We start from the raw sequence: 21,958 nt of genomic DNA, 5'->3' as shown, positions 1-21,958 counted from the left end.
CATCCAGGCCATATTCCTGTTAACAAAATATGGGTGTTTATTACATTTGTAGGCTCTGCACTCATTCGGCTATATAATTTCCTGGTGCTCCTGGGAGAACGCGCCGTACGTAGAGCATCTCACAACCAGACAACTAGAGCACAATTCCAATGAACTGACCAATACGCTTTTTTAGTTTTTTTTTTTTTTTTTGTGGTGGCCCTCCTTGGGGAGGGTCACCATTTTATTGCTTTAGATTGGGATATGTCGGGTATTATTCTTATTACTAAATATTTCATTATAAAATGTGGCGTGTTGGATTCGTAGATTTCTTAACACAGTTTACAGTATGTGACCATGGATCTATTAATAAAAAATTCCGCAGAAATAGGGGGTCAGATCCTTATTATAAACCAGCTCTCAACTCACTCTATTATAGAAGACCCCGGGACATTTTCACATTCCCGGGACCCCGGGAGGGGGGGGAGGGGTCCGCATCCACCCTGCGCATGCGACAAGATTAGTTTGACTCAAGTTGACCCCTTCGTTGGGAGTTTAGAACCTTGTTAATTTTGCGTTTGTTATGGATAGAAATAGTTTCTATATGGAACTTGGCGACCTATTACCAGAGCTCAAGGACACTACTACTCTGGACCCCACCCTTCCTTTTTCTCTAGATAGACACGCAACTGGAAATTCTAGAAGAAACAGAACAGCATGATCCTTGGGATTTTTCATACTAGATAAGACCTAGTTTAGACGACGTCCCAAGGGATCAATTGGACATAAAGGAGAACCAGGCCCTACTCTTACAAAAGCTAAGGTTACGACAGGACCCCCAAAGTCGATTAGAGTGAATGTGAGTACGCAAGCGTGGCTCCCGTGTGTTGCTAGTGGCAACCCTCATCCTGTGGTCACGTGGCAGCGAAGAAATGGACGTCTTCCGAAGAGACGAAGCAAAGCTGAAATGAGTGGACTCTCCATAAGTCATGTGAGAACGGGTGATCAGGGGGAGTGTGTGTGTGTGTGTGTGTGTGTGTGTGGGGGGGGGGGGTTGGGGTGGTATTGACGGAGCTGATTGTACACAGTAAATCACGTGACATTTTTAGGGGATTATGGATGCGAGGCAAAAGAAGTATTGTGGGGGTGGTGGTAGCCGCATTGGTGGAGCTAATCGCATAGGGTATATCAAGTGACTTGAACAGGGGGTGTGGATGCCAAAAGTATGTTTTTGGGAGGGGGGTGTGGATGCCAAAAGTATGTTTTTGGGAGGGGGGTGTGGATGCCAAAAGTATGATTTTGGGAGGGGGGTGTGGATGCCAAAAGTATGTTTTTGGGAGGGGGGTGTGGATGCCAAAAGTATGTTTTTGGGAGGGGGGTGTGGATGCCAAAAGTATGTTTTTTGGAGGGGGGTGTGGATGCCAAAAGTATGTTTTTGGGAGGGGGGTGTGGATGCCAAAAGTATGTTTTTGGGAGTGGGGTGTGGATGCCAAAAATATGTTTTTGGGAGGGGGGTGTGGATGCCAAAAGTATGTTTTTGGGAGGGGGGTGTGGATGCCAAAAGTATGGTTTTGGGAGGGGGGTGTGGATGCCAAAAGTATGTTTTTGGGAGGGGGGTGTGGATGCCAAAAGTATGTTTTTGGGAAGGGGGTGTGGCAGGAGCACATGGTACAGGGGACAAGTGATGTTGTCGTTGATGAAGCGAGAATAAAAGGACTTTTTCCCTAACATAGTCGCAGTAACGACATTTTATTGAACTCTAATAATGTTCTTTTTTCCTATTCTTCACCGCCGCGGTCCGTTAAAGTAGAGGAAGGGACCAATGTGACGCTCAAATGTAGGCCCTCTGCTGAACCAGCTCCTGTCATATTATGGACCTCCAGCCGAGGCCCTGCCCAATCAGGGACCTCGGGTAGGGACGGTGCCCTTATCATCTCAAGTATCGGGAGGGACGAAGAGGGTGACTACACACGCAGAGTAGGTAATCTACTTGGCACAGTAACTACGAGGACAATGTTTATTGTCGGATTTGGCTACATACCAGACTGATCTAGCTTATGCTTTATAGTTTTGTCTACAAATAGCACGTCTATTGAGAACCGGAAGTGGACCTTCGGCCGTTGTGGGGGGGGGGGGGGGGTGCACCCCCTTCACCCCTCCTTGGTACGGGCCTGTATCACTGTATTAGATAAATTGAAATTTCCGGCTGATATCCCTGAACAGAAGACGTTTGATCATTTGGAGCCTGTAACCCTGGACTGTCAAGGCAAAGAAAGAATGCTTCAATGCCAAATAAGGCGCGCACACTTGAAAATGGGACATTGCTGATACCAAGGGCGTCATAATAACAGCGTCGGTCAAGGTGCGAGTGTTACACCTAAAATCATGCAACCACCTTAAGATACTTCTTCCTGCCACGCCCTCGGGACATTAATGCATCTACCCGGACGGGCTTGGCGGTCAGTTAAGTTTCAGAGTTTACTGTGACATGACTGACAAGGGAGGGGTGGGGTGACGGTTGTCAGTCATGATAGCGAGGCAAAGACTTTGGTGGATTGATTTGAGGATCCAGGATCATATCGGAGGATTGTTCGCTATAATGGAACGACAATGCCAGGGGCGTACGCAGCCTATAAGCCTGCAGTCACTGGACTGCAAAAAAATTTGGCAATCTTATTTGCATAACGAGGAGAAAAATCAATTGTTTACTTATTCATGTTTTATGTACGTAGATTTATATATATGACGAGGTTAAAAACTATAATTTTCTTAATCATGGTAGTCTACAGAAGATTTCCAACATATTGTTATGTCGTTCAGTGCCACGCGACGACTAAAGTCCTATTTCAGATCGAGGATGACTGAGGATCGTGTAATATTCTCAAAAGTCTGACGCATTGACGCCAATTTCAAACCCAAAAGCGCGAGCTATGAAATGTTCACGGGGATGTGGGATGAGGGGCCACGCCCTCATTCAGCTGCTGAATGCTTTGACTGCAACTTGTTAAAATCCTGCGTACGCCCCTGAATGCAGCAACTTGCTGACTGACGAGGGTATCCGCTGCGAACAATACATCAAGTATGAGTGCGCTTCTAATAGTGCTTTACTGTATGGTGGGTGTCACGTGATGGCGTCAAGAAAAATTACCGGGATGCGCATGCGGCTTGGGGAATTTTTGTAAGAGTGGGCATTGGTGTAATTGAATCGATAGCTATCACCCACGCTCGAGAAGTTTTAGTGGTCTGCTGACAGACAAGTCCACCTTACCAGTGTTAGAGTTAATAAGTTTTCGTGTCACTGGGGAAAGTGGCAGCATTTCATTACAAAAACACACCCAACTAACAAGACTTGTTGTGTGTTTCGCGGCTGCTTTCGATATGACCGTATGGATATATTCTTAAAAGCCAAATTAAGGTTATTCCTCTGAAATTGACGTTATGATAAGATTTTTTTTAGAATAAGAACTACATCATATGATGAGTTAAAATTAAAACTAGGAGAAACCGTCAGCGGGCATGCGGGCTAGATGATTGTAATGGCTGTTTAGGACAGGGGTTTTCCTTTCAGAAATAACAGAAGTTGCATCACAATTTGTTTCCCGTTTCTTGGTCAGATTGTGGCAAAAGTGTGCCAATCGGATTCGCTTTCAGTCGGGCGAGATAAATGCGATTTAGCTGAAGTTGTGCCATTTATCGAATTATCGAAACCTTGAGTCAAACTCACTCGAAATAATCCTCACGAATCGTAGTCCACTAGGTGAACATATTGCTGCTTGCACGTGTTCTCATATACACCCCAAGGGGATTGTCGGAACTTTTGGAAGAAGATTTTCATCAAGAGAAATCGAGACGGACTCCCGCATTAGATTTGCGTGCACTCTTGTGCCTGCAATAAACAATTGGGGGTATCCACCTCCTTTTGTTGCTGTGGGTGGCCAAACACAGCCTACTTTTGTCAAAAAAGGCTGTGTTGTGATGATTGCAGGTCAAGAATTAAGAGCATGCTGATTTTGAAATTTCTTTGACAGAAGGTTAATATTTTGCCTGGCTTGTTTCTAGTACATAGTAAATCTATTGTAGCATGTTCAGCTCTTTTAATGGACAACATATTAAAAACTTATAAGTAGTGCAAGTAACTACGACTAGATTGGAGGCTTTTAATGAATTTCTCAAAGAAGTTATGATGAGAATGCTTTGAGAGATTAAAAGCTTGTGTAGAAGGATGATATGAATAACATTTTGAAGTAAAAAAATAGGGGTACCCATATGATGCGGATTATTGTGTGATTGGAAAAGTTTTGATACTTGATCCTTAAAGCTGAAGTGTTATTATGAAATGTGTTATTGTTTTGGAAAAGAAATATGAACCACAAAATACTCTTATATTGTGCAGTATAGTAAGTTAGGGTTTGAGGATCATGCTGCTGTAATATTAAATTTTGGGAGAGAAAAACCTGGTGGCACAGTAACTAATGACCAACTCCCCCACCCTCCCCCTGTTCTTTACCGCGAAAATATTAGAATTCCAAAGAACGTAATCTATAACCCCATGTTATTTCGAACATTCTGATCTAATTAAATGCTTAAGATGAGTATCCTTCACAAATAAATTTTCTGGTGTTTGTTTCATTTATTTACATGATAATTGGCAACCCCAGGGGATCTATTACCTCGCACGCTGCTCTGAGGCCAGCGAATGTTGGCATTTTTTCACAAAAATACAGCAACCTTGTCCCCAGGCCCTTTCCTGTTATAAACAATATAGGGACCTGGAAACAAGGTAAAAAAAACAACAGATACTAGCATATTGGGAGTGTGTCTTAGGACATACTAAGTCTATGGGGCATAATTTATTACTGCGCCTACGGATGTTTGCAAGCAAAGGTGGACACATGGGGATTTTTTCTCTATTTATCACCACTTCTCCCCTAAATGCACAGCTTATTACCAGGCGTTCATATCGGACTTTTTGTTTTCGGAGATGAGCCACGAGGACAGTTCAGGGAGATGTTATTCTGTGACGTCACAACTCTTATCATCCACAGGAAACCCAGACACAGAAAACCCTATCAGAACGCGTGGGACTAAGCTGCTAAATGCATTCTTTTCTGAGACCAAATTGATTCCGAAATTGTTTACACTTTTATTCTGTGTCTGTTTGACGTTGAATTGATTCGTTTAGCTTTGGAGAGAAATTACTTTAAGAAATACACTATCTAAATGTGGAAGACGGGTGATGTCATGCCCAATTTTTCCGAGGATATCCCATAATATGCTTTGCAATCTGTAATGGCGGCCTGATTTGTCATGGATCCCAGAAGCCTTTAAGGAGTAAACATTGTATTTTGAGGCCATGGAAATGGACTGGTTCCTAGAAAGCAGCGCTAACCGAGAGATAAATACGGCTATCTTGCCTTTGATTGGATAACAAAGGGCATTCATCCCTGAGTTATCGTTAATCTGATTTCCAGGAACCCAACTCTGGGGGTTAGAGTAAAGTTTGTGTCTTAAGCTGTCTGTGCTGATCTCTTTCCCTTGTGTAGTTTTGGGCGTTTTGTTGAGAGGGTCAATTATTCTGCTGTTTTTTTTTCTTCGAATTGAAATTAGTCTGAGCCTGAGCTCATTGGCTCAATTGGCTAAAGAGTAGTTGCTATCACCTCGGTTGGATGCATATTAATAAGACCATTTATTCCTTAGACTATTGACTCAGTATCTCATTGTGTTTATTTTGCATTTATGTTTTTTGGCTTGTTGGCACTTCCACAGCCGGTACAGGCCGGTTTAGTTGTCAATGGGTTGAGACGTAAGCAAGATTTTCTCTTGTCTTTCTAAATACGTTTAAACGACAACAGCTTTGGGTCGCTGGACCTAACATCGGTGCCCTTATTCTCCGTCACTTTCAGTTCAAATGACGAGGCGTGTCTATGGATTCTCGGTACGTGATTCTCAAGGTTCCTTATCCTCTGACTATACCTTTCCAGCACCTCACTGAAAGCATTTCTATAATTCGAGCTGTAGTACGCATAAATGAGAGGATTAACACTAGAGGAACAGTACACCAAGAAGTAACTTAACTTGTAGGCGACACTGTGCGAGCCGTCCGTGAAGACCACAGACACAACGATAAACGGAATAAAACAAACACAAAACACGAGGGTCACACTAAGGAGGAGTTTGACGATCTTACGCTTTGCAGCTCTTTCATCCCCATTGGGCGCTTGTCCGCGCGAGCAAATCGTCTGGGTGAAGTATAACCCCTTGATGATATTGAAATAACAGTACAACATTGTGATGGAACAGAGAAGTACAATGACAGCTAGGACGCCCCAGTAGATCATCCCGGTCACTTGCCAATTTGGCCAGACCAGGGAACAGTTGTTCTCCTTGGCGCTGTACTTCTCGTATACAAAGAGCGGGATTACGTAGATTACTGAAAAACTCCACATTATCCCTATGGGGTACCTCAAATTCTCGCGCCTCAGCCTAAGTCGCGTGTCCATGGGATGAAATAACGCGTTGTAGCGTTCAACAGCAAGGATCGTAAGAGTCAGACCCGACACTATTTGCATAATTCCCGCAATATGATGCATCGTGACGAACTTGCACAAAAGGTCTCCTAGCGTTCCTCGAGGGTGTTCCACAAAGGTCAATACTAGGCCCGGAATACACCAGATTAAATTGAGTAAGTCAGCGAGCGCTAGGTTGGCGAGGAGGTAGTTAGTGGTGGTGTGAAGAGAACGTTTTTTCCTGACGACTCCTATCACAAGCCCATTTCCTCCGAGGCCTACTGAAATTGCCAGACAGTACGCAGGAAGCAGAGATAAATCAGTGATTGTGAAGCCTGCACTCGTGCTATTGTAGCCAACAGATGTATTGTTTGACGCCATGGAAAGATTTATTCTTGTGAGGTTGACATCAAATCAACCAGGTTATTTCTCTTGGCTCGTTACTTTCAACGACATACGGTTAACGGTCGACATTTCTTCTTTGAAACAACAAATTCTCATGTATATATTCTTTCCTTGAGCTGTCAAGGCCCTGCTTCTGAATGTACGCTAGTTAATCCGAATAGAGGTTTTACAGTCGTGTTTTGTTTTTCTTGCTTAGATTTTAAACAATTGTCTTTAACAAATCCAGAAATCAATTCATATGAGACTGTCTGTTTCGTTATCTTGAAAGGAGACTTTCAAGAGAAACAATGGATATTTAAAACATTGTTTTTCCTTCTGTAATTAAAAAAGTGTTAAAGTCTTTGTAGCCTTTCTACTTTGCCGCAGCGATCAATAAAACTTAAGCACTCTTTACTGTCCGAAACTCCATCCATCATGTTCTTGAGGCGCTTGACAAATTTTTCGGGACAGAATTGAGCAGAGTTACCAGCCTGAAGCCGACCTGGGGAAATGAAAATACAAAATGGGAATTACATCTTCAACAGAACTCTCTACTCGACAATTTGGCATCGAAAGTGTCAATTTCGCGCATGAAAAAAAAACTTTAAAGGTAAACACTGCCGCAGTTTGATTGTACAAGCTTACAGCTGAAACTACGTTGGCACCAGAAGAAGAGTTTTGCCATTGACAACATTGACAAAATAAGAATTTCTCCGGCAAATCTGACATGTCAATGTCTAGTGTATTACAAAAGAAAACGAAATTGCCACGAGCAATTCCAGATGAAACTCAAAATTTAATGATGTCTGTAAACAACTTACAATAGATGAGAACAATGTGAAATAAATGAAAACGGAAAGAAGAAAAAACCCGTAACCACTCACTAAGTAAAGTGCAAGAAAGGTGTAAATTGATTGAAATTAATGAATGTACATTCGAGAACAATATTCTGTGATAAATGAAACTATAATATCGTATAGATAAAACTATATAAAACCTCAAGAGCCTGATCGGCATGGCGAGGGCAAAATTATAATTTCCCTAGAACCGCGACATGAAACCCAATAAGACCCCGGGGCTATTCGTTTATCTTATACAACACAAAGGCCCTATTAACACTTCCAGCGCAGTTTGCCAGCAGCTTAATTAAATTAGGACAGGTTTCAATAAAAGTTTCATGTAATATTGTTTCGATTGCTTTCCCACAATCCTTACTAAAGCACAGGCGAAAATGAGGGAATATTTTGAGTACAAGATTTTTATGTCGTGTTCGAGAAGTTCACTGGATATGCAACCTAATTATTTCATTTCCAATGTTTGCCTACTTGTGTACATGATAAGTTTTCATAAAATGGGACACTAAAACACTACAATTTCTCTTAAAAAATAAAAGATGTCGAAGAACACTAATCTGATGTCGTTCGGGAGAGAAAAATAATTTTACCTACTTTTTTCTAGTAGACATAAAGTTTTGCAGCGTAAAAGTCAGAATAAAATCAGGTAAATTTGTCTTTGTTTTCAATAATGAGTGTTACCCTCAAGCGGTCGTCAACTCAGGACATCTGCCAAGAAGTCGTCAACATGATATCTACTTTCGAGATTTTGTTTTTTTTATATTGCTAGTGGGAATTAAATATAATATTCATGAATTGCTATACTACTGGCGTTAGAGAATTGCGGACCGACTGATTTTCGATTTTTCGACAAAATTTTGATCTTCCCAGGAGGCATTTGTACCATCAAAATCAGTCCCGTGATCCTTTGCGTGAGTTGAATCTTTTCTTTTTTTTATAGTGGCTTAATTACGTGCGTGAGGCTTGGTATAAAGACTTGAGGTGGTTATTGACTTGATATTATTTACCCTATCATCAATTAAAATATGTTTTATGCTTGCAATAACAACCTTTGCATATGAAGAAAACGCTGTCGTTTTGAAGGACTAGGTACCGAGAGGAATCTTAGTTTCTTTTCAGATACTTTCAAAGATGTTCACAGTCATTGTTTTTCTCTTCTGATTACAAGCCATAAAGTTTACGAAGCACCTGCGGTACGGCAACCTAAAAAAAATCATGCTGTTTTTCCAAATAAGTAATATATTACTTTCCTTATATGGAGGCCGCCGGAGGAAGTGGCCGCGTTTAGCAAAAACAACAATTTTTGGCTAAATTTGTTTAATATGACACCCTTCCCACCCCTAGTTGAACTCCAGATGACTTACTTATTATTTGTGTTCCGTATGACAGCCCCCACCCACCACCCCCTCATTATTTCTGCTAGCTAAATGACACCCCCCCTTCCCCCCTCCCCTCCTAACGCAATTGATCACAGAAAAAAAAATTTGATTTTATCTCGAACACGAATAACTAGCAATTGCTACCCGGAGCGGAACAAGCCACACGATTACTCATTCGAAAGATAAAAAGATAAAAATACAAGTAACTTCCGCTCGTGGGGACTGTAAAAGGGAAAGAAACATGATACAGTTTTAAGATTTTTAGTTTTGGGTGCACGTTTTGCGAAATGGATCGAATACATTAAACGATTTTTTTCTAGAAAGACCTCACTTCAGACAAGTTAAAAGCGATGATATTGAATTTATGCAATTGATTATTTTTGTAATGATTTTAGGAAAGCTCGAATATGATGATAAGGAGATATGAGACTTTAGGCAGAATAACGGTAGACTCAATTTTAAGTGAATTCGAATATTAGAATATATAGGATGCCGGCCAAATTTTAAGTAAAAAGGATTTGAAAGAATATTTTAATGTGTGTGCAAAAACATGCCCAGTCTCTCTTGTCCTAACCTACAATCCTTCCTGATTAAATAAACTATTTCATTTTCAGTTTCAAGCATAAGACATATCGACTATCACATTTACCAGAATATTTTTCCCGGGACAATTTATCACACTAGATACTTATAGCTGCTGCTTTTCTCGCAATTCTATTTCATTTTCATAATCATTATTCAGAGTTTTTATTTGAAGACCATTTTTTGGATTCCCGATGTCTAATGCTTTCAACTTATTTAGATAGTTAAATTGATCAGAAAGGATTGTGGCTTGAAAGCGTTAGATTTAACTTAAGGTGGAAAAACACACGCAAATCAAAGTCATACACTCTTGAGAAAGAAAAATATTGTGAATGCTGCTCAAAAATGATTATGAAAATAAAATTTAGGGAAAGAACATCGAAGGCATTTAAAACATCATGCTTTCTTTGTTTTGACTGGAAAGATAAATCCAACACGATTTAAATCAAGTAGTCACAATATAACAATTACAATAAATTCGTAAAACGTAAAAAGGAAACTATTGTGTTCATCCAAAAAGAAAGTTGTGAGATTATATGAGCGATTCAAAAGGGTAAAGTAGAAGCTTACCTTAAAAAGACAAAGTCGAGAATGGAAATCTTTTCTTTCTCTGCGTTTTGGTTTTGTACTTGTGCTACAAGTTTCAACCCATTAAATGCAAATTGATTGATGAGTATCTGAGGTAGACTTGTTATCTGGGTTTCATCAGCTTTCTATTGCTTTCAGCCCATCTCTATCTTTGTTTTGATGTCCTCTGGCCTTTAAAATTAACACTTTTGATTTGCCTTTTTTTCGATTTAGAACTGTGATTACCCCGATGCCCTTTTACGGTAGCCCAATTTTCTTCGTCAAAAGTGGGTTCTTACAGCACATCCCCCTCCCCTTCCCTGGAACAATGTTGTTTCTGTTTCTTTTTCTTTTCCAGAGGACCTACTGGTCAAGGGGGTGGGGTGGGGTGGGGTAGGGTAGGGGTGTTGCATCTACTCCGTGAAAAATAGCTATCGGTTAATTAAATGCCAGCAGGCTAAACGTATGCGCCGACCACCCTCTGCCTAAAAGGTAATTCAAAATCCTAACCTTGGATTTCAGGCCTCATAAGCTAAGGTCTTTAATATTTTATGTTATTCCATAGTTATTGTGTTTTTTCTACATTTACGGAGATGTTGACATATGAGAGAGGTTTGCATTAAGGCGGCATGACTTAAAGTACGAAGTAAAAAAAAAAGTGACACGATATACTTAGTCTGACAAACATTGAACCTTTTAGAGCTGTAAAGTAGTGATAAGGGTGTCAGAGCCAAAAGACAATAAATCAACCAAATCAACTTTACCAAAGCAACAAGGATACCTTACAGTATGCGCCAATGAATACATAAAACACAATTGCATAAATTTTGCCCAAACTTTTTCCTTATTTTTGTATGGAGCAAAAATCTAATTAAACGAGAAGTGTGTGTATTTTCTTTTAAACTGAGAGAATAAGGCTACACATTAAGTAGGAAAAGGATTATTAGCGGAGCCAAGCGCGGCCGCAGGCCGTGCGCGTAGCTCCATAGGCATAGAAATATGGTATAGGTATGCGACTTGGTTTTTGTGGTCATCGCGCGGGCACCCTGTGGTGTCACTCGCCAGCCAGCCAGTCAGTCAGTCAGCCGCGCAACTCCCAGGCCCCACTCGGCCCCGAAACGGCGACTAAATACAAGCACCGAGCAAGGGAAAAAGTTCTTGTCGATTATGCGATGATTATTTATTTTGCCTCAAATTTTGTGACTAGGAGATCTAATGACATTCATTCACGCCAAAATTTATCTGGTTTTAGCTAGTAAATTTAAGCAAGTAGCAGTTCACATTAAAAAGCGAGCACAACCACAAGAAAGCGAAAAAAAAAAAACAATGCAAGGTGAGTTTCGGACGACGATTTGTATTGTCTATTGAGGATATGACAGTTATTGGGCTTTTGTTGTCCTTTTTGTTTGCTTTAAGAATGCGAGAACTTATTTAGTAATCAAATTATTTGAGCATAACAGCTTTTGTTTTGGCATTCTTCGTTTTTATCTATATTCTTGGTTGTGTTGAATAAAATACAATACACCAAAAACTGGGATTCGACTCTGCCAAATTTTCGACTTTAATAAGACTTCTTCAGGGAAGATTGATTGTGTTGGGATATTTCATAAAGGCTAACCAATATCGTGTTGCATTTGTTAAATACTGCTAAAGAAGACCGTTCTTGTCTTTATATCCTGTGCTCTTAGTCCTAAGAAGATACATATCCTTAGAAGATACAGCAACTTATTCAACTTACAAGAGAAATTTTCCTTACCGAGGATAAAAAAAAAATCAAGCCCTATTGTCAATATGTATTGTTGTTATTGTCTGCATCTTGCATCTCATGTGTTTATTTTTTTCGAATAGTTGTGGAAAATTAGATTATAAATGGCTTGATGAAAAGATCTTTCATCAAGCCATCATGAATCTTTTATGAACCAGGAACTACCTGAGGGCCAAGATGAATGCTAAAGACTGGAAGACATGGGAATTAAAAACCATGTCTCGAAGAGAACAGTAGGGAGTTCTTTTCCACTAGTCATTTGGTACCCCCACATCCATGGTTCCAGGAAAGGGTGGGGGATTAGACTTTTTTAAAAGCATGTTTTCCATGTTAAGAGTAAAAAACAGTCAATACCACCACCCCTCTTGACATATTCTGGTTAAAAAGTGGTCTAAAACCCCACATTAACCCCTGGCTTCCGCGGGACCATAAGGGAGGGGGCTCAAATGACTAGTTCATTACTGTGATTCAGCAGTACACACTCAATATGTTTTTTTTAGAACAAGATACTTATATAATATAAAACTAAAAACAAACTTTTGCTTTTTAAATAATAAATCTGTAAAAAAACAGTTTTTTATCAACCTAAAGATAATGGGAATATTTTAGGAAAGTACTGAATATAATTATCATATAATTATTATTGTTATATTTTCTTTTCAAACATTTAAAGAAGAGTCATATTTCTTCCTTTTACTTCTCCTACTTCTCCTATTTTTATGCAATTGATGCTATTTGCTATTTCCCTCTACACAAGAAATAAATTAATGAACAAATTTGATTTTTAAATTTGAAATTTTCATTTAGTACTTTCACTTATATCTGTTTTTAGGATTTCCTTTCCAAGTCAGTCTCTTTCCCATTAGATTTATTTTAGAGGTTTAGTTTTATTTTACTGGAATGGTTGGATCCAGGGTTTCTAAAAACACCAAAATATAATGCTTTACTGGATGTATATTTGTAGATGATATTAATTCCCATGAGGATGGGAAATCACCACATGGAAACTTCAGTATTGCATCTCATCTAAAACTGTGTCTGATACTATATAATATCTTTGGAATCCTGTTTAATCCATTACTTGTTCTTTGTAAGGACAAAGCTTGTCAGAATGTAGCTTTACAAATGTACATTAATGGGACTTTTATGAGGGGAAGGGTTTTTTTTAGGACAAGATACTTAAACTATATAACACTGAGCAACAACCATGTTCTTTTTCAATAATAGAATTTGAAGCTATGTTCACATAGCTTGGATAGCATAGGCTTGGCCTCTTTAGAGGCCTGTGGTTGTGGAAGGGTTAAGATAATGGGAAAGGGGAAATGTCAATAAATGCCCTTTCAAATTATTTTCATTATTCTCATATTTTTTTCACCAAACCTTTCAAGTTGAGTCGATTTCCTTTATTTCTCCTCTCCCGTCGACTATTTTTTTAGTCAATTGATATTCTTTGCTGTTTCCTCTCTATCCCAAACATAGATCAATGAAAGGGTTTGGTTTGAAATTAGAGAGTTAGCATTTTAGAACTGTCAGTGATGTCTTAGATGTATTTTTTTAGGGTTTGCTTCCAAAATCAATCTGTTTTTTCTCCATTGCATTCATTTTGGAGTAGGCCAACAAAAACAAGGCCACTATATGGTAAAGGCTGGGTGCACAAATATGTAATGCATTAAAGGAGATACATTTGTGGATTTTAATTTCCAGACATTTTTCTGAATATTCAGTCCAATAAAGGAGAGAATCACCACTAAATTGATACCTTCAAATTACAGTATGGCATTTAAACAGTCTAAATATATTATTTCAAATCTTTGGAATGCTGTTACATGCATGACATTCTGCACAAGGGCAAAGCTTGTCGGAGTATTGTTTTGATTATAAGAATATTCATAATGGAACTTCTATGGTGGGGAAATAAGAATTTACCATTAGACTCTTGACAACTTTGACAGCCATATTTACACCAGGAATTGTGTTTGTTAACTTTGATGTACTGCATAATTAAAATTATTGAATAAGGCCTGCATCCATTTGGTTGGTCCAATAAATCTAAGTAAAGAGCAGGATCCTAGATCCCCCAAAAATACTTCGATCAGTCAATACAAAAGGTGTTCAATGCTGGCTCCGCTTTTTGGCAGTGCCTAAATCTATACATTACCTTGAATTATTTACCAAACGCCAGAAAGCTTTTAACTTCACCTTTGGGTACACAGTCGCAAATAAGTGCTATTAAGTAAAGTTTCTACTTAATTCGCGACATCAGTCTTTTTCGCGGGACATCAAACGGATTTTTTAAAGGTTTTTAATTATAAACGTTTTTAATTTTAAATGAGAAAAAAATTCATTCTATTTGAAGTCTAAATATCCGAGTATGCAAACTTTGTTTTTTTTATTTTCTTTCATAAACGCTAAAATCGTATGACATTGTGATTAACAATAAAGGCTTGAGACTATTGCCAATTAGAATAATCTTGATTATCATACCGTGAAGCAAGGGAACCGCAGTCACACCGTTGTAACAAGTATTTATAGCGAATCACCATATATATTGTTACGGTCGTGACCGCGTTTCTACACATACTGGTTACGGTCGTGACTGCGGTTCGTCACATACTAGTTACGATTGTGACCGCAGTTAACTATGTACTTGTTACGGTCGTGACCGCGATTCGCAACACACTGGTTACGGTCGTGACTGCGGTTCACCTTATACTTGTTACGGTCGTGACCGCGGTTCGCCATGTACTGGTTACGATTGTGACCGCAGTTCGCCATACCAACGATTGACAAACGTTGTCGTCAACCGGCTTTGCGCACGCGACAATCCCGCATGTAAGCATGTGTACCACTGAAGCGCCTAGCTGCACATATTAGCCACCGCGATTAAACCAGTTTAAAGGTGTTTTAATTAAACTGGTTTAAATCTAAATCTCCCAAGAGTGGACAGAACCAAGAACAAAACTGAATAGACTGTGCTGTACATGTTACTAAGTGCCATCATTTAGCTAGTAAGAATTCAACACAATGAGAAACTTGGCAAGTTATCAGGCAAAGAAAAACCTTATTTAACTAGACATGGTTTTGGTGTGAATACAGCATAAGGCTAAAACTATGCGGTGGCTAATATATGTAGCTAGGCCATTTAGTGGTTTATACCCATGCTTATATGCAGGCTTGTCGCGTAGTCGCGAAGCCAGTCGACGACAACCATTTGACAATCGTCTTTATACTGGTTACGGTTGTGACCGCGGTTAGTCACATGCTAGTTACGGTCGTGACCGCGGTTCGTCACATGCTAGTTACGGTCGTGACCGCGGCTCGTCGTATACTTGTTACGGTCGTGACCGCGATTCGCCATACAGTCGATTGACAAAAGGTTGTCGTCAACCTGCTTCGCATATACGATAAGACTGAAGTTATGCGTTGGCTAATATATGTAGCTAGGCGCTTCAGTGGTTTTTACCCATGCTTACATGCGAGCTTGTCGCGTAGTCGCAAAGCCGGTTGGCGACGACCTTTTGTCAATCGACTGTAGGGCAAACTGCGGTCGCGACTGTAACCAGTGTGTGGCGAACCGAGCAACCTCATAAGCAAACCCGAGGTTCTTGATGACTCAAGCTATGATGAGTGCAACAGAAAATCTTCGCGGTCAAGTGGAAATGCGGCTTCTATTGACTACAGTGTATAAGTGGACATGAGGAGCCTTCCCAGCCCCCACCCAGCCCACCCCACCCCACCCGCGCACAGGCAGGGCTAGGAGCGTAATGCCTATACTAGTTAATGCGCTGGCTCTTTATGGCACCCTTGCGCAGGAGGTGCACCCTCCCCCCCCAAAAAAAAAAATGTCTGCGCACTTCTCCCCCCTCTCCCGAGAAAACTTAGTTATGATGCGCTTGCGGGAACCTATAAAGCTTTATTTGCTCAATTTTCTATACGATGATCGCGCAACGTCTGGTGGTTGGTCTATATATTTTTTTAATATATTTATAGTTCCATCCACTGGCCTGATTATTTTCAATCATTTTATTTTCCTATTTATAGCTAAATTATTATTCATGTCTTTTGCCTTTTTCTTTGATTTAATATGCAATGGCGGTAGAGGCAGGCAATTAATTAAAATGGATTAAAGTACTTTTTTTGACGGTATAGTTTTCCGATACTGATCCACCATTAAAAAAATCTTGATCCACCATTGTTGTGATCATGAAATTTGAGTAAATTGGCCCCTAACAATTATTTTAATAATTCTTAAAAGAATCAAGCAAGAGTAAAAGCAATGACGAGATTTAAAAAAATAGTAAAGCATTTCTTAGTAAAACGAAAGGTTCAAACGCCATACCTCAGTGCTCTCCTGTTAGTCATCTCTGCCAAGACATCAAGTTGTTTCTGACAAAATACGGTACTACAGGAGGTGTCTCCACTTTTTCCTTTAAAATGCGCACTTTTTGACTTCTTAACAAGGGAGTGAAAAAATGGAGCGTGTGAGGAGGCTGACAATGGGCTTTAAGAAATTTAAAAGGGACTTCTACTTCACAGGCTCAAGCGACCATAAATAAAATTAATCAGCTTTGACTGTTCTTTAAATCGCTAGGTTCCAGTGACAATTAGGGGCGTATTCTATACATCTTGCAATTATGGAAATCAGCACATAACTTACGAAAAATGAAAAGAAGTCCCGTGTTCTTGCATGACATTAAAGGTTGCGACAATATCGAATTTTAAGATTTTAAGATTGCTCAGATTTACGAAAATAAGTTTTTTTTTATGTTTCTAATCGTGATTCATGTGAAAGTATAGAAATATTTCCCCTTTTCTCATTTTTTTTATTCTCTGTGAGTGGTGTCTTTGTCTATTCAATAATTTGATGAGCAATTCTAAAAATATAATCTCGCCTTTCTTTATGGCAGATAAAAGCAGTTTTCTATTTAAATTTAAATTTTAAAACTTCAAGTATTTACCACGACTGACGGCTTTCGAAGCATGCAGTACAGTAAAAGCATAATATTTTTCTAAAAGGAGCTGATGCTTTTGAAATGCTTCTTACAATGTCCTCCAAAAGTTTAAATGCAAGCTTTACTATTCTTAACAAATGTTAAATTGTTTGGAGAGCGGCACTCTGCTTTTAAGGGTTCTTGGCACACTTCCTCTTTCCTTGAGCGTACATTAGATGCTTTACTAAAACGATCTTGAGGTTTATTTTTACCATCTTAATATAGAAAAATAAAAAAATAAAAAAAATAAATAAAATATGATAAATAAATAAATAAAATAAGATAAATAAATAAATAAATAAATGAATCATTTTCGTGCTCCAACGGGGCCTAAAATGATGTTTGAAATTTCAAATGTATGTTTATTTTATACGACCTTAATTTTTATGACGGCATAAATATGGCAATTGGAAAAGCGGGAAGTGGTCTTATTGGAAAATACCGCTGCTAGCAATTATTTTACATCATTAAAATATTAATTTGGAGCCAGAACTAACACTTTGTCTAGTTCTTAGACAGACCTATTGTTATATTTTATTTAACGATTCTGCTAACAACATTATCTCATCTCGTAATTGTCTGTTGCGATTGAATTTTTGCCAATGATTTCACAATTTATGGTACTTAGCAGGAGAAAAGCATTTTCTCTGCTGTTATTACGCCGTAGGCTCTTTTTGATTGGAGTGGAGGGGAGGGAAGGAGGGGATTTTTGCCTAATGCAAAAGGATGACGTATCCATTAACTCATTTCTACTCAGGTCACAGTTTCAGTCGCATCGTGTAATGGAAGCAAAAAATAACTATAAGTGATGTGAACACTGAAACATTCCATGAAGTTCAGGACCGTTGCCAGGATTTTGATCGCGCGGCGGGGGGGGATTTAGCGGACCAGTTTCTCATAGAGAGCTCGTCCTTCATCGCAGTGGTACTCCATATTCCTTCAGCGGACCTTCCAGTCGAGTGGGGGGGGGGGGGGGGGGGGGGGGAGGGGAGGGAGCTCTTCCACACCCCTCCGAACACCCCCTGACTATGGGCCTGAACTATGCGATGACGATGATAACAATTATAATGATGCTCATATCAAGAAAATTCAACCAAAAATTGTCGTTTTTGCCAAACGCGGTCACTTCCATATAAGGAAACTAATATATTCCTTATTTGAAAAAAACTGTATGATTCTTGTCATTTTAAAGGTCGCCGTACCGCAGGTGCTTCGTAAACTTAATGACTTGTAATCAGAAGAGAAAAACAGTGACTGTCACCATCTTTGGTCAATGGAGAAAGTATCTGAAAAGAAACTAAGAGTCCTCGGTACCAGTCCCTCAAAACGACAACGTTTTCTTCATATGGGAAACAGGAGGGAAAAAAATCTTGCAAGATCGTTATATCCAACCCCTTTATTTCCCAATTTCTATTGTTTCTATTTTCATATCAGCTCAGGATCAATCAACAAAGAAAGGTAGGCAACTTTTCGTGATTTCTATTAAATAAGAAAGGTTTAATGGCGCCGTGTGAAAGTACTCATAAATCTTTTTTTACAGAGCATATCTCTGATTGTGATGGTTATCCTTAATTGCTTTTTAGCCACTTTAAACCCCTAGAAACAGTTGTAAATTAATCTTGTATGTCTACTTTGTTTATATTCTACACTACCCACTCACGATCGCAAGGCGTATAGTACTGGAACCCTATGGAAAGTTAGTTTTGATGATTTTTCTATTGTTCCACTGAATTCCAACACTAGAAGTTTTGATCGATTTTTTATCAATCAATCTAATTTTGGTTGGTTAATCTTGAATATAAGTTCCATTGCAAAACTTTTATTATATACGTGCTGATGTTCATTCCCATTCAAATATCGGGTACTACTGTATTTATTTTTAGAACCATATGTTTCAGGCAGAGAACTTTTCCGCGAAAAGTGGATGTTCGACGCACGTTTTTTTGCGTATTTCGGTTTGATTAATATAGGTGCACATACAGATAGCTATTACCTACAGAAAGCTAACCTTGGGATCTTTCGGAGCAACCATTGCTAGAATAAAACAAGAAACTTTGTTCTTCCATCTTTGATAGTTGCCATGGAGACGTTTCAGTTAAAATCGAATGTTTTAAATACTTTCAATAATATTCATTTTCCGGGTAATCTTCATTGGTTCAGCACACAAACCATGGAACCGATAATCGCCTTAATTAACAGTCTTTGTGCTTAGCTGCAATTTGTCAACGAAACATCCATTTGCAATTTTGTCAGAGAGCAACCATTTCCATCGCTTTGATCTGGGGAAGCGTTTCTTTTAGATTGTTATTTTTTAGATTTTATCGCGTAAACAATAAGGATGGCTGACTGACTATGCGCCTTTGTAGTGGGGTATACTCTATTCCTCGGTTATCTCTGTAACCTCGTACTTCATTGGGGTTGTATTCTTTGTTATTTGTTGCATTTGTATTGAGCGCGACTATCCCGACCCACCGTAAAAATAACTCAATCGGCTGTTAGATGCAGCGCATACTGTTGTAATACACAACAGTAAAGATTAAAACATTTTTAATTGATTAAAATTTTGTAAACAAACATTCGCGTTTTAGTCTTATATCTGAAGACATCATATAAATCGCCGGCATTGCAAATACACTGTTCAGCTTATGCCCAATTTTATGATATCATTCATCAGTTTCATCATTTAGTGATATGGTTCATCAGTTTTAGAAATAATATTACTTTTGCATGCTATAATAACCACACATATTATATCAATTAAAACACTTGAATGAGCCAAAAATTGTTATGATTATGAATATATCAGGATAAAGTATTCTTCACAAAAACTATTAACTATAATTAAAAATCTAGAAATAGATATTTAATCATTCGGCACGCATTTCAGAAATATGAATATTTAAGGAGGAGGTTATCTGAACTTCTTTTTTAACGTCGAGACTAGGTTTATGATTTATCATTGTTATTGCAGTAAGTTCAAAAACTTACTTGTGGGTTATTATGGCTAATGCTCTCTTGTCCGCCAAAAGCCCCGCTGTTTCTTAGAACGGATTACCCTGGGTACCAGAGTCTCGCGCTTCGCTCCTCGTAGTCGGTAAAGGGCGCAAGTAGTAAACAAACGAAGCTCGAGACTCTGGTTCCCAGGGTAAGAACGGATAAGTGAATTGAGGTTCTTGTTAAGGAGTTCAGACGGTGGTTTCACGATTTTTAAATCTTATCCTTCCTTGTTTTGAGTATTAAATAAAAACTAAGAATTTAATCGACTTACCGGAAAAAAATTTAACGTTCAAGATAGTTGTCGCAACCACTCGGTGAGTTTCTCATCAATATAGTTTTTCTTTTTCGAGTAGCAACACGTTTAATATGCAACTGTGATGGACATTTCCAATTCATAAACCATCAAGCAAGCTACTGGTTATTCAAGTGTTACACAACTCAACCTTGTCAATCATTAGCAACTGATAGTCATGGCAACCGAGACGAGTCTATGTGGCTAGAACGTTCGCTGTGCCATCGTCGCATCAGTAAACATGACTAAACCTTTTAAAACAATTTTTAGAAAACGTTTCATGCATTTCTTTTCCGGAAATATAAGTATTTCTGAGCATGCGTGAACGCACCGTGCCTTTTATTTTAAGTAAATACGTTGTACACGAGATCTTGCGAAGTTTTAAAACCTCTTTTTTTTACACGGGTTGACGTAAAGCCGTCTTTTCCTCCCGTAAGGACTCGCCGTTTGACCGGTACCGTGCATACGGGGCCTTAGCAGTGACGGATCCCAATACCAAGGGGGCGGTTATCCCCATCCCTGCCCCCTTGCCAAAAATTCGCAGGGTCCAACGTCCAAGCAGGTACGGACGCTATTCGACTTAGTCAAGCTTGAGCAAAACCTCCCCCTACCGCCCCCCGCCAGTTACAGGCCTGAAACAGGTGAAACACAAAATAATAGACACAGGGTCGGAGAGGGATGTTGTACGTTTTGCTACAGCCATTTCTGAGTTTATTTTGTCAACTTTAAAAGCACACTAGCATACACATATTGGCACCAGTCGGGCCAAGACGGCGCTCTAGCGAACAGTCTATCACCTGGTAGTCCGGCAATCAATAGACAGCTTAAAAGTCACTTCTCTATTTTTTCGAGAGTTTGAGCTTGCAACCCAAACTGTCACGTGATTTCCATATCAGTCAATCTTTTAAAAACTTTCGCTTTTCTAGCTCGCTTGGTCATTTCCTTATTAGGCATTACATACCATATTTCAGAGTCTGCCTCAATCATTTTTCGCTTTTTTATCGCCCTAGAGCTTTGTAAGTCGAGAATTTTCACGTAAACTTGAAGGAAATCCTGTTTTACTACGATTTTTTCTGGCAGCCATCTTGGAAATGGACTATTTAGAGCGACAGCCATTGATTGATATGTATATTTATTCCTATTCTTTCTCCAAAAGGAGACCTAAATGGTATAGTTATATAGTCAGTCTATATAACAAAAACAACTATAACAAATTAGTCAACAAAACTAAGACGTTGTGCATTTCAAACATATTGGTATTGTTTTCGTTTCTTCACCCGGTTTTTGACTTATAAGAAAATTGTAGACCACATTCGGGCATGACATTAAACCTGATGGGGGAGGGCTGGGGGCACTTATTCCCTATATAATCGTTGTAGAGATCTTCTCAGTGGTAGATCTCTTTCTAATGCTTTATTGAGTTTTATTTTTTAAAGACAATGAAATATAAGAACATCCATAAGTACAATTTCAGCCTCAAAATGCCCCAAAAATAAGAACGGCCCAGCTCTGTAAATAAGGACGTTGTTATAAAAAAAGACAGGGGCGTTCCCAGGATTGGCCGAAGGGGGGAGGGGGGGTGGTGCGCAGTCATAGGTATCATATGGAAAAAGCATAGCATTTGAAGATTCCTTTAATAAGAAATGGCCCAACTTTTTGCCG

General features: G+C 39.1%; 1 protein-coding gene and 1 long non-coding RNA gene across 5 annotated transcripts; one reads left to right on the top strand and one right to left on the bottom strand.

Moving 5' to 3' along the window:
- Positions 1-4,589: 4,589 nt before the first annotated feature.
- LOC5515338 (somatostatin receptor type 5) lies at positions 4,590-20,424 on the bottom strand. Of its 4 annotated transcripts, XM_048731578.1 has the most exons (3): positions 20,276-20,424; positions 19,996-20,140; positions 4,590-7,371 (listed from the first exon to the last, which is right to left on the bottom strand). In XM_048731578.1, the coding sequence occupies exon 3, from the start codon at positions 6,864-6,866 to the stop codon at positions 5,808-5,810; it is 1,059 nt and encodes a 352-aa protein (XP_048587535.1). In that variant the 5' UTR covers positions 6,867-7,371; positions 19,996-20,140; positions 20,276-20,424; the 3' UTR covers positions 4,590-5,807. The 4 variants fall into 4 exon arrangements, with proteins under 4 accessions (XP_048587535.1, XP_032240924.1, XP_032240923.1 ...); XM_032385033.2 differs by lacking the exons at positions 19,996-20,140; positions 20,276-20,424 and adding an exon at positions 16,356-17,232; XM_032385032.2 differs by lacking the exons at positions 19,996-20,140; positions 20,276-20,424 and adding an exon at positions 10,255-10,610.
- On the top strand, positions 11,535-12,247 carry LOC125570230. Its single transcript, XR_007312576.1, has 2 exons — positions 11,535-11,584; positions 12,175-12,247. It is a non-coding gene; the product is annotated as an uncharacterized LOC125570230 (long non-coding RNA).
- Positions 20,425-21,958: the final 1,534 nt, after the last annotated feature.

The sequence above is a fragment of the Nematostella vectensis genome, chromosome 8 (genome assembly GCF_932526225.1).
Source record: "Nematostella vectensis chromosome 8, jaNemVect1.1, whole genome shotgun sequence".
NCBI classification, from domain to species: Eukaryota; Metazoa; Cnidaria; class Anthozoa; order Actiniaria; family Edwardsiidae; genus Nematostella; species Nematostella vectensis.
This window is presented reverse-complemented; position numbering and strand designations above follow the sequence as displayed.

Coding starts and splice junctions, on each gene's coding strand:
- LOC5515338 (XM_048731578.1), bottom strand. CDS start 6,866: ATGGCGTCAAACAATACATCTGTTGGCTACAATAGCACGAGTGCAGGC.